At 34.6% G+C, this 12,752-nt stretch overlaps 2 protein-coding genes across 2 annotated transcripts; both read left to right on the plus strand.

The window, feature by feature from the left end:
* The first annotated feature begins 1,087 nt into the window (after positions 1-1,087).
* LOC107414080 (CSC1-like protein ERD4) lies at positions 1,088-6,217 on the plus strand. Its single transcript, XM_016022182.4, has 6 exons — positions 1,088-2,029; positions 3,189-3,340; positions 3,591-3,866; positions 4,023-4,858; positions 5,027-5,282; positions 5,493-6,217. Exons 1-6 carry the CDS (start codon positions 1,759-1,761, stop codon positions 5,871-5,873), a joined length of 2,172 nt encoding a protein of 723 aa, XP_015877668.1. The 5' UTR covers positions 1,088-1,758; the 3' UTR covers positions 5,874-6,217.
* A 699-nt stretch (positions 6,218-6,916) lies between these two features.
* LOC107414121 (uncharacterized) lies at positions 6,917-11,691 on the plus strand. Its single transcript, XM_016022218.4, has 4 exons — positions 6,917-7,641; positions 8,342-8,566; positions 10,096-10,473; positions 11,003-11,691. Exons 1-4 carry the CDS (start codon positions 7,054-7,056, stop codon positions 11,465-11,467), a joined length of 1,656 nt encoding a protein of 551 aa, XP_015877704.2. The 5' UTR covers positions 6,917-7,053; the 3' UTR covers positions 11,468-11,691.
* The last annotated feature ends 1,061 nt before the right edge of the window (positions 11,692-12,752 follow it).

The following is a 12,752-nucleotide window of genomic DNA, read 5'->3' on the forward strand; positions in this document are numbered from 1 at the left end:
ACATGAAGAAAGAGATGGTAAAGATATTGTGCTTGCTTGTCGATCACCATAAGATTTATTCAAGCAAAAAAAAAAAAAAAAAAGTATAAAAAGATTTATAAGAATAAAGAAACAAAAGGTACATAACCAATCATCTTCCAACACTTCTACTCAATATGGGCCATCTTTACCCCAGAAGTCTTTTTTTGCAAAGTGAGATAACATCCTTTTTTTTTTTTTTTTTTGAATTAAGTAGCGACAATTTTTACATTAATTGGGAGATAAAAATATCATGGGTTTAACACATTTTATTATCATTTTTCCCATCGTTGCAGCAGAGACCATCTAATTTTTTTAAACCAATATCTTATGGCTTCTTAATTGAATTAAAATCCTAATTAACGGTAACATGCATGGGTAACTTTTTGGAACATGGTACCAACTTAAAACTAAGTTATATTACAAGAAAAACTTAAAACTAACTTAAGAATCAAGTGTAATTTGTTCTAAATTAAAAATAATGAGATGTTGAATTTGAAAAATTCCATTTCAAATAATATATATATATATATATATATATAAAGTTTATTAAACCTTTTATATATTATCATGAGTCAATTTTTTTTTTTTTTAAGTTACCATGAATCATGATAATGAACCATAAATCGAAAAACAATATTACTTAATTGAATAAAATATGGGGATGTCAGAATTTTTGTGCAAAAAAAAAAAAAGCTGATTATTTGTTTTTTCCCGATAAAAGAACAAAAAATTGAATTGAATCTTACTCCACCACCTTGCAATATATTCCTCTATCCCAGCTTTTCTTGCGGGTTCAAACCGTGTCCAAATGCTATCCTACAGGCTTCAACTCCCACCAGTCAAATTTCTCACCCCAAAAAAAAAGCCAATATTGGCTCTATTCTTAATTCTCTTGCTCTCATAAAAATATAATTTCATTATTTCTTGCCAATTTCAAAGATGAAGGATCAAATAGTCAATACAATAAAAAAGATGGGATAATCTGGTCAGAATTGAGCATAACATTACCGTTATATCTGAAGCCCATTTTCGTATTTTCAACTAAAAAAAACTCCAACTCTCTGTCCCCGCCCTGCCTCAAAAATCTTTTTCCTCCAACAATTACGCTGCTCTCACTTCCTCTGTTTCTCTCTCTCTCTCTCTCTGCTCTCTCTCCACAATCAATGAGTGACACAAAACCGAATTTGAAAACATGGAAGAAAATTGAAGCAAACCCCACAACCAGCTAATTAAATGCATATCTATACAGATCTATAAATATATACGTATATATTTTAATTTTTATATATGTAGCTTCAAAGGAAGAAATGGGCATTTGCTTTTTAATCCTTGTAAGCTGCTTTTGAGATGATAATAGCAACAGCCCAACCACACCGTCCCTACCAATCAATCTGCCTCTCCAGCCCAAAGTCTTTACGTCTTCTTCCATGAACACCCTTTAATTCTATCTCTCTCTCTCTCTCTACACCTCAAAACGGTTACTTTTCTATTCCTTCAATGACCCTTTAAACGGCTCACTTGCTTTTGCTTCCTTTTTCGTTTTTTCCTTCTTAGTTTCTAATTTTGTTGAAGAACATTTATTATGTGATTTCATAATTTACACATGGTATTCTTCTAGGTGCTTTCGTTGGTTGGTTCAGAGAGTGAGTGCAAAAGAGAGAGGTGTTTCTCTTTTTATTTTTTTTATTTTTTATTTTTTAATAATCTTGAGGTAGTTTTAGAGGGAGGCCGGCACATATGGATTTCTCATCGTTCGTGACTTCGTTAGGGACGTCGTTTGTGATATTCTTGGTTTTGATGATCCTTTTTGCATGGGTCTCGGCGAGGCCTGGGAACGCCGTTGTGTATTACCCGAATCGGATCCTGAGAGGGTTGGATCCATGGGAGGGAGGCTCCACGACCCGCAATCCCTTTGCGTGGATCCGGGAGGCTGCGTCTTCAACGGAACGGGATGTTATAACCATGTCAGGGGTTGATACGGCTGTGTACTTTGTGTTCTTGAGCACTGGTTTGTTTGTTTCTGTAGCTATCTCTGTCGTTTTTTGCATGAGAAGTATATCTATATATATATACATATGTATGGTTAGTGTGTGTGTTTTGTTTGGTTAATTGGTTGTTTGCAGAAAGTGTTTCTGGGTTTTTCTTGGGATTTCTTATGGTGGGATGGATAGGAACTAATTGGAACTATTGCGTGTTGTTTATGTTAAATGGCCTGATTTAAAGCTATATATGTTGTAAGAATTTCGTCTTTTTTCTTTTTAAAATTTGAAGTTTTGGCTGAATTAGGAAAAGGAACCCTTTTCTCTTTTGCAATATATAATTGTTTATTAAAAAAAATAAAAAAAAGAAAAGATTATAATTTTATTGATGTAAATGGAAGTCTTTTTTTAATGTCCTTAAGTAGGTAAGAGTGTCATCTGTGGAGCTCTGTTCACTTCTTTTTCTTATCTCCTCTTTGGCAGTCACAAGAATTTTAAGGTTGTTCATAACTGATATACTAGGCTGGCTTCTTTTCGTACCTAATCCAGATTTCATCTTACCTGTCCATGCCCTGTATAGAGGGTTGTACTAAATCTAGTACTTACCTAAATATGCGACTAAGATGAAACTTTGGCTGAAGAAGTTACATATTGTGTATTTTATTAATTTTCAGTTGCAAACTAATCATTCGTGAATCCTTCCTTCCTCCTCTCTCTGTTTTCCTCAAAATTGTTGAAAACAAGGAAACATGTTCACTGAAATTCATGTAATTTAATGTGTATCTGAAAAATACAAAATGTTCTTTTTTAAAATGTATTATGTGATTACCTGTTTCCTGATCTTAACATTGTACTAGTGAAGTTAGTGTTGCTTTTCACTAGTGCAGGCTAAAGGACACAATCTTAATTTTTTCAGGGAATATATTTGTTTTGCAATGACAATTCATCTCTTCGCAAGAAAAGAAAACGGCCAAAAACTTGTTGGTTATCATAATAAATTGTTAATATGTATTCATGGCTATTACAATACTACCATTTTAAGCATCAGAGCATTTTATAGGAGAAACTTTTGTTCAAGTTATTTGATAGGCTGGTGACTCTACGTTTGAGCTTTGTTCATTTGGTTTGATTGTGCCCACTGTTTGTCCTAAGCTCTTCAATATTCTAATGTACTAATTGATGTTCCAGCTTTGGGGATATTGGTTTTATGTGGCTTAATTCTGCTACCACTTCTTCTGCCTATTTCTGCCACTGACCACGGTCTAAAGTTTCATTCGAATTCCACCACAAGCAATGGGACTTTCAGTGACCTCGACAAGTTGTCCATAGGAAATATCATGGTAATTTAAGCAACCTTTTTGGGAACTTCATTTACTGATTTCTTTTTTACCTTCAGGACCAGGAGTGAGTAAATTATTTAAATTATTTAATCAATTAGGATACTCAGTTTTATATTATTGTGAGGAAAGCAATTCATTTCCGCAGCCTCAGATATTGTAAAGCAACCCAGTCTGAGTCAGCAATACCTTTCTTCTGTTAATCAGCCACCTAGTCACAGAGTTTTGAGTCCAAGACTTTCTTTCTGTGCAGGATAAAAGTTCAAGGTTGTGGGCATTTCTGATAGGTGTCTACTTTGTTTCTTTTGTGACTTATTACCTCTTATGGAAGGCATATAACCATGCTTCTGATCTGAGAGCTAATGCATTAATGTCTCCTGAAGTGAAGCCTGAACAATTTGCAGTTCTTGTTAGAGACATACCTCCTGTTCCTGAAGGTCAAACCAGAAAGGAACAGGTTGATACGTACTTTAAAACTATCTATCCCGATACTTTTTACAGATCAATGCTGGTCACAGACAACAAAGAGGTAATTATGTTTCTGCTTCTTAAGCCTTTAGAAATTCAATTTACTTTTGGTTTAAGAATGTCATTAAGTAAATTGTAGTTTATACAGTAGGGAACATTAAACCGTGTGCTTTCCTAGTTGTTTCTCTTCAACTTACATTGACTTTTAATTTTCTAGGTGAACAAAATTTGGGGAGAGTTGGAGAACTACAAGAAGAAGCTGGCACGTGCTGAAGTAGTATATGCCTTATCCAAAGAGAAAACTGGAGATAGACCCACTAACAGAACTGGTTGGCTTGGTTTAATTGGGAAAAAGGTAGATAGTATAGAGTACTACAATGAGAAAATTTCTGAACTTACGAAGAAACTGGAGTCTGAACAAAAAGTTACACTCAGGGAGAAGCAACAAAGTGCTGCTTTGATATTTTTCACAAGCAGGGTGTCTGCAGCTTATGCATCTCAGAGTTTACATGCACAAATGGTTGACAAATGGACAGTTATTGAAGCTCCAGAGCCTCGTCAATTAATTTGGTCCAATCTTAAAATCAAGTATTTTGCAAGGGAAACAAGGCAGTATATTGTGTATGTTATTGTGGGTCTGACCATATTATTTTACATGATTCCAATTGCAGCAATCTCTGCATTCACAACACTAAAGAATTTGAAGAAACTTCTTCCATTTTTGAAGTCAGTATTGAGCATTAAGGCATTAACTACGGTTCTGGAAGCTTACCTCCCTCAGCTTGCACTCATTATCTTTCTGGCTTTGTTGCCGAAATTACTTCTGTTTCTCTCTAAGGTTGAGGGAATACCTTCACAGAGCCATATAGTAAGGGCTGCTTCTGGAAAATATTTTTACTTCACAGTGTTGAATGTTTTTATTGGAGTTACAGTGGGTGGAACCTTGTTCGCTTCATTGAAGACCATTGAGAATGACCCAAAAAAAGTTGTTGACTTACTAGCAACAAGCCTGCCAGGCAATGCAACTTTCTTCCTCACCTTTGTGGCTCTGAAGTAAGATAACTGTTATCCAAAGATCATCTTTTTATTTTTCCATTTTATTTCTCAATTATCCTAATCTTTGATCATCTTAATTATATCCAACACAGGAAAAACGAAAAGGTCATTGAATTCTATTGATACATTTAAGTAAACTGATATTTAAAATTTTATGGGTCCTAGGTTTTTTGTTGGCTATGGACTCGAACTGTCCCGAATAGTTCCTCTAGTGATTTTCCATCTGAAGAGGAAATATCTCTGTAAGACTGAAGACGAGATAAAAGCAGCATGGGCTCCGGGGGACCTTGGGTTTGCAACCAGAGTTCCTGGTGACATGCTGATCTTCACAATTGTCCTCTGCTACTCTGTCATTGCTCCTCTAATTCTTCCATTTGGTGCATTGTATTTTTGCCTTGGATGGCTTATCCTGCGGAATCAGGTAATGCCCATTAATCTTGCATTGAGCTTGTTGGTGTTTTTAGTTGAATTTTGGTGCCCCTGGTAATAGTTTCTTCTTTTCTGAATATTATGACATTTCCCCCCTACTACTACCAATACCATCATTCTTAAGTAAGAATGGGAGAGAAAACACAAAGATTTCTTTTAGTCTTTTATTCGTTTTTTATTTTATTTTGATATCATTGAACAGGCTCTCAAAGTATATGTTCCATCATTCGAAAGCTATGGAAAAATGTGGCCGCACTTGTTTATCCGTGTCCTTGCTGCTATGATACTATACCAAGTTACCATGTTTGGTTACTTTGGAGTGAAGAAATTCTACTATGCACCAATCCTAATTCCACTTCCCATCATCACCTTGATTTACGGATTCATTTGTCATAAGAAATTCTATCGTGCATTCCACGTTACTGCTCTTGAAGTTGTTTCTCGCGAACTAAAGGAAACTCCAAATATGGAACAAATTTTCAGATCATTCATCCCACCAAGCTTGATAAGCGAGAAGTTAAATGATGATGATAATTTTGAGGATGCTTTATCACAAGTTTCAAGACAAGGATCATTTGTTTAATGTAGAGTTCTTCATCCCACTTTGATTTTTGCTGGAGTAGTTGTTGCTGTGGTGTTTGTAGTGTTTGTAAAAACACTTGTTTCTTTTAAAACTTAGAAGACAATTGGTTGATAATGTGTAATTAGGAACCAATGCAGTAGATCGCTTGTAATATGTGGATGGCCTGGTTTCTGGTTGTGTTGGCTCAATTTCTCGTCAAAACTGGGTTTGTAGCAGCAAAAGTGATGTTACCATTAGAGATGTTTTTCGTTTTGTCGTTACATTAATGGCCTTGCCTCTCTTGTTGGTGTAATTTTCAGCATGTAAAGCTTAATGATTAGAATTGGAACTTTCTTCTTCTTCAACTATTTTAGTTCCTAAAAGAAAAATGATAAATGCTGATTATTGTCACGAAGAAATTATGGAATTATTGTCTACCCACTGTTGCCTCTCGCCTGGCTTTGTTGAAGTTTATGATTATGCTCGATATATATATATATATATAGATTTTAAATATGAATCGTATTAAAAAATGCAAATTTATTATTTTAACATGAGTTGAGTCAATATTTCAGAAGGAATGAAAAGGTTTGTCTTTTGATTTTAGATCATCCCTAGATAATAAATTTTGACTAATTTGAAACAACAATGCTAGCAACTAATGTTCATATAAATATAAAAAAAAAAAAAAGCAACTAAAATGTTTTTTAATTTTTGGGATTATTTATTTTTAAATCAATTTATCAACTATTCCGTAATGCCATATTTATTTTTTTAAAAAACTTTTCCAAATACATGATATTAATTAACTTCCTGAAATATATAATATCGAAGTGTTAAAAATCTTCAATTAAAAGATTTCCCACATTTTTTTTAATACATTTTATCTCAGATTTATCCTTAAACTTCTCTCATTAGTAAAATACTGAAAAAAAGCGAAGAAAACGATTCCAATTTATTTATTAAATTTATTTATTTTTTTAAAAATTTTAGGAGGCACTCCATTTTTATTTTTCCAAATATTAGTTTCAAGCCGAAAAAATAAAAATAAAATAGAAAAACATTTTCTAAGTTAAAACGTAGAACCCTCGCACCCGGCACCCCCATAAAACCCCACAGAGAAAACCCAAGCTCATTGAGCTCGTCTTCTCAAAGATCTCAAAACCTAATAAAAAAAACACCCAATTCTTCAACAAAAACAATGCCCTCAGCTTCACCACCACCACCGGACATGGTGGTCAAGAACCGCTTTTTAGGGTTCTTAATATGGCAATCCATTCCCTCCACTGCCATCTTCATCTTCTTCAAAATCTTCATCTCCACCCTGTATTCTTCTTCCACCTCTCAAACCCACTTCTTCTCTTTCCTTTTTTTGCCATCACTCTTTTCCTTTCTTGCATTCTTCACCTTCCACCTCTCGCACCTTCTCTTCTCTGCTTCACTCTCACTTGTCTCCTCCCCCCAACCCCACCGCCCAGCCTATCCCTTTCAGCTCCTGCTTGGGCTAATTCGGATTTTGCTTGTTTCGGGTGGCTCCGATGGTTCGGTGTCGGCGGATTTTCGTCGCCGAGCCAAGGTTTCTCTTCGCTTTGTGCTGTTCGTGGTGGCGGCAGGGCTGTCGGGGCTTGTGGCGGCCGTTTCCATCTGCTTTGCGAGCTCCATTGGCGAGTATGATGATGGGGTTCGGTTGGCTGGGAGAGTTGGTATTAGGGGCCTTGTAATGGGTTTAGTTTATGGGTCGCATTATGTTTATAAGCGCCGATGGGTGTTGGAGTTCCCCATTATCCAGGTCAGTCTTCTCTTTAATTTTTCTCTTTGAAAGTTTTTTTGTATTGTCTTCTGTTTGATACCTGGGGAAGCTGGAAGCATAGGAGGTAATGAACTTGTAGAAAAATGTATTGCCTGTATTGTATAATTGGATTGATCAATACTGAGTTGATTTGCTAGTATTTATTCTATTAAATTGTATTTGGAAATTTATAGACCATATTCCTTCTAGGGTTGGAATTAATCTAAAAATTGATGAAATGTTTGACAAATTGCCAAGGAATGGATGTGTATATGCATATGCATGGTTGTTTGATCCCTGAAATATTTAGTTAATATTAGAGGAGGTGAAACGGGCCGACTTTTACATTAGAATCATGTGTTGGATTATAAATTCCCACAGATTGCATCTACTTGTTTCTGTTAGGATCTGGATGCTTTTTTGATAATTATTCACATAAACACATTGTGATATTGATTCGTTTCAATGGGCATGTATACTGTGGCAATGGACGAACAGACTAAAATCCACTTGTTAATTTTTGTTGTTTGTAGTTATTTGGAGGAATCTTTGTGAAAATACATGATTGGTTATGACATTCTTCTGTGCTCTTTGCTTGTGATAATACATGATTGGTTATGACAATCTTCTGTGCTCTTTGCTTGTTAATCACAAGGCTTATGGCTATTAATTCTTATGTGTATCTTTCTTGTATCAACAGCGTCCTCCTTTCTTCAGCTTCAAGATGGGTCTCCCATCGGCCATTACACGAGCTTTAAAGCTTTCAGGTGTTGCTTACCTATTTTCTACCACCGTGGCACTTTTTCTGCCAGATCAACTTAAGAGCCAGGGTGCACTGGGGAAATTTATTGCTGAGCAAATAATATTTTATCTCGGGAGTTTTGCGGTTTTTCTCTGTTGGGAATTAAGTCACCATTTACATCAGGTTGGTTCTTCAACATAATAACCATGTCACGAATTTCCGTTAATTAAATTCTTGATTATCCATTACACGTGGTTAACTGAAACATGGCCAAAAAAATAAAAAAGAAAAAAAAAGGGAAATATTTGTTGATGTTGATACTCAGTTGCCAATAATCACTCTTCTCAGTTCCTGTATGGCATGGCAATCATCGTATGTCACTTCAGATATAAGATTTTGTTAAATTAGAAGTATCAGTACTACATAAAGTATCAATGTCTTGAATGCTGTATTATCATGACCACTTTTTGTTTTTTTTAACAAAAAAAAAATTCAGAGAATATATAAAACGAATTAAATAAGACAAGAAAAAGAACAGAAAATAAACAGTGATAAAAATCTGTTGAATCTTTGCCTGCTTACAAGTTTGAAGTTTTGGATTTTGATAAAACACAAATAGTGATTATATCCATCGATTTTTTCCCTTTTGAATGGTGTTTGAATAGTTTTGGAGTAGCAGGAATAAGACACAAAATGGCTGATAATACAGCGATTCAATATACTCTCCGATTCTGTGAAATTTTTTTGGTTATATTTTCTGAATTTTCAACTTTGGTAACTGAAAAAATATTTCTTGCAATTGTATATACGAAATTGCAGGAGTGTCATGTTGGTATCTAACATCTATGCATTTCATTTTCCTTAGACATTCCTAAGACATGTATTCGTGACGTCATATAGATTTATTTTTCTATTTAATACCTGATTCCATTCCAAAATTCTATAACACTTTTTCTGCACATGCAGCCACAGTTTAGCGTATTTGTTTCTTTCTTTTAAATGGTGAAAAGACTTTGTCAATGTACTATACAGTGTAAAACTGGTTCATAAAAGAACCAGATAAAATAAGACTGACGATTTCCATAAGAGATGGAAGAAGATGAGGCAAACTTATTAGTGTTTTTGGCTTACATGATTTTGCATAACATATTAGCTGAGATAGATTAATTTTTTGTTTGAAAGTAAGTGCTTGCATGTGTTTGATTGCATATATTTATGTATGTGGGCATGTATGCATGTATCTATATTCATTATTGTGACCACTTTTGTTTTCTGTTAAAAGGAAATGCTTTGGTTACCTGTTAATATTCAGTTTTGTTATTATTATATTATTATTATTATGTTTATTCTCTATATGCTTGTAATAACATAATATCAATTAAAAAATAAAAAAGGTCCTAAATTAAGGAGTAAAAAGTAGTAGTAATTGAGGAAATAGTAGTAGTTATTATGTTTAACATAATGCTTGTTCTTTCTACATGCCAGAAAGAGTAGTAAAAAGTTCATGTCTAATCAGAATATATTCAAGTTGGTAGCCCATAGCTGCTGATCAAATTGAGGAGAATTTGGTTGTAACTAAAAACATGAGAACCCCTGCATCTTGGTCATAAACTCTTGTCATATTTCTTTCTCCAAATATTGACACCAGAACTTTATAATGTACCGTCTCCTGATATTTTCTTTATATAATATGAACATTGTGGCAATATTAGGTCTTACATACAAAGAGATTCATATTTGCACCACCCAAAGGATCAGCAGCTGCAGAAACAAATCCCAGTGAGCCTCTCCTTGCAGCCCTGGAGGAAAGCAACCCTAGTTCTCTCCTTCAATATCTTGCGTATCTTGATCTCTGCATGGTTTGTGAGAATAATGTTGATATGTGGCGACGAGCTGCCTTTTTTGAAGAAAGCGGTGAAACTTATAAAAGGGTAATAGCAGTATGCTTGAGGCCTCTGGAGCAGCTTGCATCAAAATTAGGTGAAGCTTTGGACAATTCTGTAGACAAAAACTCCCAACTATCCAATCAGTTATTATCACCTACTGACCTTGAAGATCCAAATTGCTTTGAACCACTAAACAACCTCCAGGTACAGTGAATTTTGTTTATTGTACTTTTGGGCATAGGTACAGTGAATTTTGTTTATTATACTCGTGGGCATACTCAGGCTAGCGAGCACAGCCATGCAAGCACACACCGAACATTGTGCTAGGTTGTGTAATATGTATAATTGAACCATGGAGATTGACATTACATTTGAAATAAAAACTATTGGCTTAAAATTTTTATTCTGAATTCTTATATGACTTGAAGTAAACAAAGGTGCCGCCCTTTATTTTGATTTTGTAAATGATGAAGTACCTGACCTGTGTGAGCACTGAACCTGGCACATCAGCTACAGTTTTGACAGAATTTCTACTCTAAAATGTATTATAGTTTAATAAAACTATATATGTATATATATATATATATTTTTTCTTTTTTCTCCCTTGTATGTGCTTTTATTGTGTGTGAGACCATGAGCAAGTAATACTTACTCGCACATCAGGGAAAACAGCTATAATTGATGAATTTACATATGTACCGAATAGTCTATTGATGGGCTCTTGTTTGTGCAGCTTTATACATGGTGTGCAAGGATGGTTTCTGCTCTGACTGCACACTCACACCAGGAGGACAGGTTTGGGGTTGCTCAGCTCTCTGGAAGTAATGCAGCTGTGATCTCAACACTGATTTCTTGCCTTCTTGCAGTTGAAACTTTTATGGGAAAGACCACCAACGTGCAATCCCCTCACTTGACAGGATCTGCTGGTATAAAATGGGCAACATCAAGCATGGGAAGAACAGACATTCGGATGCGTAAAAAGAGAGGTGGCCCTCTACATTCAAAAGCATATGCCATTGCTGATGTTCTGAGGACTTCAATCTACCGTATTGTTTCTGCGTTCTACGATGAGATGCAGGCTAGTGCTAAAGCAGGTCTTCTTGAGAAGGACTGGACCATTAGTGGCAAGCCTCTTTTTGGAAGCCGTGAAGTGGTTCTGCATAAACTACGACTTTTCCTGGATTTCCGAGCTGGCTAATTGCTAGGTTTCAAAACACACTCCTGCACTGTTTTTTTTCCCTCGCCTCATTAATTTATTTGCAAGGGAAGAACCAATACATGAAGAGGAGGCTATCTTGTTTCCAAATCCAGAGTCATATAGGTGGAAATATGGGGTATTATTTCAATTTTGCTTTTAAGAAAAAAATGTAAAAGAAATCCTCTAATTTTCACCGATTAATAGAGCACAGGTTGTTGACTGTACTAATCAACTGCACACTTTTTTGTCTTTTCACACGCATTCATATCTTTCAGTTGGATGAAAGTGAAGGGTATTAAATGTCATGATGAGCATGAAAAATAGACAATTTACTGAATAGGAAAACATGATTCCATAAATTTGCTATTAAATTTCTAGTGCAAATTTGAGTGAAGTATGTGACATGAATGTGTTTGTGGGGGCCAATTGCTGGTTTCTACGAAAGCATAGATCTTGCTGGCAAACCTCTAAAAGAACACAAGTCAGTTTCTGAATGGTTCATATGTCAATTAGGTAGGTTTGGACTTTTTATGCAGTCTTGGTCTCATTTTCCATGTAATTTCATGGAGCTTTGAAAGTTGAAACCGCAGTTGGAAGGTTTTACTTTGTGTTTGAAATTTCATTTGTTAGGTTTAATTTCTTGCCCCTCGAAGCCATCAGATGATGAGAGCAAAATTAAATAAAATGAGTGTAAAAAAATTGCTTTATAAAGTGGTATAACATGGAAATCCCATGTTAGGGAAAACAAAAATGAGCGACTTATTGAAAACCCAAAATAATAATAAGTTGATTGATTTTTTTCTTTTTTGGTAATAATCACTTAATTGAATTTAACAAAATCACATGTGCTATATATATATATATATATATATTATGGATGTATGTGTTAGTTGATAAATTTCAAACTCAGTGTACTTATTTCATAACTGAATAATTAAATAAAATAGATGAGAGAAACAAAGGAAAGGAGACAAAAGACAGAGTGGGGGAGATATTGGTGAGAGAAGGTAAGAGAATAGTTCCAAAAAATTTAAACATAGATATAAAATTTTAGAAAACATTTTAATTTTAAAAACAATAATAATAAAACAATTAGTTACAAAAATATTTGTATTCTTAAATAAAAAAAAAGTAGTACAAAATGGACGTCACACTAGAAGAATCGAAATCTATAGAATAATTTGCACTTAAGAAAGAGTGATGTATATCCAGTACGTCATCTTTTTGATATAAAAACTGTAGTGATTGAATAAGGACGAGCAATTAGGATCAGATTAATATATAT

This window comes from Ziziphus jujuba, chromosome 1 (assembly GCF_031755915.1).
Source record: "Ziziphus jujuba cultivar Dongzao chromosome 1, ASM3175591v1".
Taxonomy (NCBI): Eukaryota; Viridiplantae; Streptophyta; class Magnoliopsida; order Rosales; family Rhamnaceae; genus Ziziphus; species Ziziphus jujuba.